Below are 3138 nucleotides of genomic sequence, written 5' to 3'. Positions count from 1 at the left end.
TATTCCGTGCCCGCTCTATTGTTCGGCGATCTGCTCCACCTGGTGCTCCCTGTCCGGTGTGCTAGTCGGCTTTCTGCTCCCTGCCTTGTACTCTCTGCCTGATATGCTGCTCTGCCTTCTGCTTCTTGCTTTGTGTTCCTTGGCCTCTCCGTGGCCTGTTTTGGGGGGTTTTTTGCTCCCTGCCTGATCTGCTCTGCTTTTTGCTAACTTCCCTGTGCTTCTCTGCTGCTCTGTGTTGTGCTTTTTCCCATGCGTTCCTTGTTCACATGGCTGCTTTGCTTTCTGCCGTGTGCTCCCTTGCCTGCTCGGATTTTTTGCTCTAGCTCTGTGCTCTCTGCCCAATCCACTGCTCTGCTTTCTGCTCCCAGCCATTTTCTGCTTCCTGCCTGGTCTGCCGCTCCGCTGCCTGCCCCCTTCCCAGTCTGTTGTGTACTGTCTGTGCCACAGCCTCTTCTGCCATAGACAGGAGAGCAGGCCCTCAAGAGGAGCACTGGTGCTGAGGAAGATGGAGAAAAGCACTGAAAAACTCGTCTCCCCTGCTCTTTGTATAACTTATTTTTCAGCTGTCTGGTTTTCAGGGGCAGGAGTGCAATTAATGCCTACCAAAAGCTGTTTTAGTGCTGCCTGTTCAGAATCCTCCCCTGCCCCTTCCATCCCCTCCAGCGATGTCTGCTGCTTCATCCTGCTTCTTCCCTCATTTGTTTGAATGTTGCAGCTGGTTGCTGTTGCTGTGGTAGAAGCCCTAATGTGGCTGTACCGACAACAGTATGAAGTCTCTTGCATCGTACTTCATTTTGGTTCCCTAACTGGACCAAGTTAAAAATGGGTACTGATATGATTGCACCTGTGCTGGGGGGAGGTTTCTCTGCATCATACCGCAGTTGAAGTGGCAGGATTTTCTGGTATAAATAAGCCCTACGAGTATCTCAGCTTAAAAGCTCAAGGCTTCTTCCATTCGTTCATTTAGGGTGTCATCTTATCTAATCAAGTTTCTTATCTCAGCTGATGAAAATGTTCCAGTAGAAAAAGAATGTGATGCACCCCCTCCATATTCCTCTTTGTCAGAATTTTCCATTCCATCCTGATCTGTAAATGAAGAACAGGTTATTTTCCCAGTGATTTTCTTAAAGTTAAGGTCTAGTTAACATATCTATAATTTAAGGCTTTTTAAAAATCAGTACTACCAGACTGTTGCAACTAGTATTTTAAATAGAAATTTAGAATTAAGATTAAACTTAAAAATGTTGAAAGCAGGGGAATGCACAGGTAAGGCATCCAAACAGATTGTACTCTGTGTTGATGTCCGGGGTAGGGGAAGAGAATAGGAGACCCTTTTCTGTATCCATGTCAAAACAACTTCAGCTTTAACCATGAACGTCAGAATTCATTAAGTGTCCCTTTTTTTGCCTCCTGTTCTGCTTCTGCCACAATATTGCCACAATCTGTCAGTGATTTTCTCTAGTAATTAAAAGTACCAGAAATCACCTAACAAAACGAAACAACTTTGCAGGTATTTGAAATGATAGTGGTCGGGCTTTCCAGGGTGAAGTACATGGTACTAGTTTAGACTGGAAAAACATTGTCAAGTGAACGTTTTGAAGTAATTTCCTTTCCAAAAGAGTCCTATTTTAGCCTCTCCATGGTGTGGCTGAATAATGCTCGGACTGAAAAGGAGAAAATTTAATTTCCATGATACCGCAGATGACTCTTTCCTTTGATCTTCCTGTTAGGTCAGGATTTGTCAGGTGCATTCAGACTGGGAGGGTACATCTCTCGGGGTGCCTTACCCTTTTAAAGCAGTTGCAAAAGACTGGCAAAACGCAGATATAATGCTCTGGCATCTCTTTGTTCTGTCTCAACAGGCCTTGATATGGAGTACACAGGTTTACATTCAGCCTTTCCAGAAGGCAAACAGCTTAGGTAAAGTTGCCAGACTCAAAAAACCCATGTAAGATAAAGTGATTTTAAACAGTAGCAGGACTTGCCATAGTTTTGCTCTGAAAGAACTAAAATGGTGCATTACAGGAGTATCTTTTCCTCCCCCTCCCTATGACTGCTAAATAGTCTCTTCGATTCCCCTGCTGAGCGGTATTTGAAGGCCAGACGGAGCGTTCAGAAGTTCACAGTGTGCCAGCTCGGTGAGCCCTTCCATTTGTTCTTGGAAAAAAAAAAAAAATCTATTTCTTCTGGATTCCTTTGACAAAATTTAAATTTGCTGTTGTGAGGCATCTGGCCTGGGCAAAGGTTTAGAGGCTTTTCTGGGAGGGGGGAGGATACAGTTTTGCTCTTCCAAGTCTCTTTTCCCAGTTCCCACTCATTGTCTCCCATGGTAAATCTGTTTTTTGTTTTTTGAATTAATGGTCATGTTATTACACAGTTTAAATAATTGAATACAGACTGTTTATTAATGAATTTTGACTGTATTTGGTATTGCTCATAAAAGAGCAGTGTTGAGATGCCTGTCTTTTTTTAATGGAAAAATACCAGAAGCCAGGCTAGGTTCTGTTCTAGGCTGCCATTGATTTGTTTTGCGACCAAGAAATGGATGTTTACCCCATTTTATACGTGACTATATTGGGGCATGGGAAGGCTATCTCACATGGGTCTTGTGAGGATTAATCTTTATAAGCACTTGGATTCTCAGATGTAATGTCTTATGCAATATTCATTCTCCTGGGTCCTGACAGTGAAATATGTTGCTTTACCAAGCCCTGTCTTGTTCACCGCTTTTTTGGATTGTTGTTGAAGGCGAAGGTATTGGCATGAAATGTCTACTATTGTTAGGCTAACACAGGTTTTTCAACCTAGACAGCTAGGTGGTTATGTTTTCTGCATCTGCTGCTTTGTGCTGCAGTGTGTTTGAATCAGTACAGGGATGGGAGGGAAGTATCTGAGCTATTACTGCAGCAGTCTCCATTGCCTGAAGAGAGAGCGAGCATTGTTTTGAAAGGTGTTTCTTTCATGTATGCCCTTAAATTCATCTACAGTACAAAAGTATTGGGTGACCCAATTAAAGCCTTGTTTCATTTTGTAGTTTAGGGATGTCCATACCTTTGAGGCATGTGAAAGATAACCTTGCAGGGATGAAATGCACTTTGTGCCTTATTTCTTTTATAAAACAAAAGCAGGAAAAAATAC

General features: G+C 42.9%; 1 protein-coding gene across 5 annotated transcripts in view; it reads left to right on the top strand.

Moving 5' to 3' along the window:
* Positions 1–3138, top strand: part of PNLDC1 (PARN like, ribonuclease domain containing 1) — a 37442-nt gene that overhangs the window by 216 nt on the left and 34088 nt on the right. For 2 of the 5 annotated variants that reach the window (XM_019527594.1, XM_019527595.1), the window contains exons 2-3: positions 1863–1920; positions 2065–2138. The exons of 1 other annotated variant lie outside the window; for it this stretch is intronic. In XM_019527594.1, coding sequence (XP_019383139.1) covers positions 1863–1920; positions 2065–2138 — 132 coding nt within the window. Of the gene's footprint in view, positions 1–1862; positions 2139–3138 lie in introns of all 5 variants that reach the window. 2 more of the 5 variants (XM_019527598.1, XM_019527599.1) reach the window with 2 other exon arrangements.

Source organism: Gavialis gangeticus, unplaced genomic scaffold, assembly GCF_001723915.1.
Source record: "Gavialis gangeticus isolate Ggan-Ray unplaced genomic scaffold, GavGan_comp1, whole genome shotgun sequence".
In the NCBI taxonomy this organism is placed as follows: Eukaryota; Metazoa; Chordata; order Crocodylia; family Gavialidae; genus Gavialis; species Gavialis gangeticus.
The sequence above is the reverse complement of the archived record's forward strand: the minus strand, read 5'-3'. Positions and strand labels throughout refer to the sequence as shown.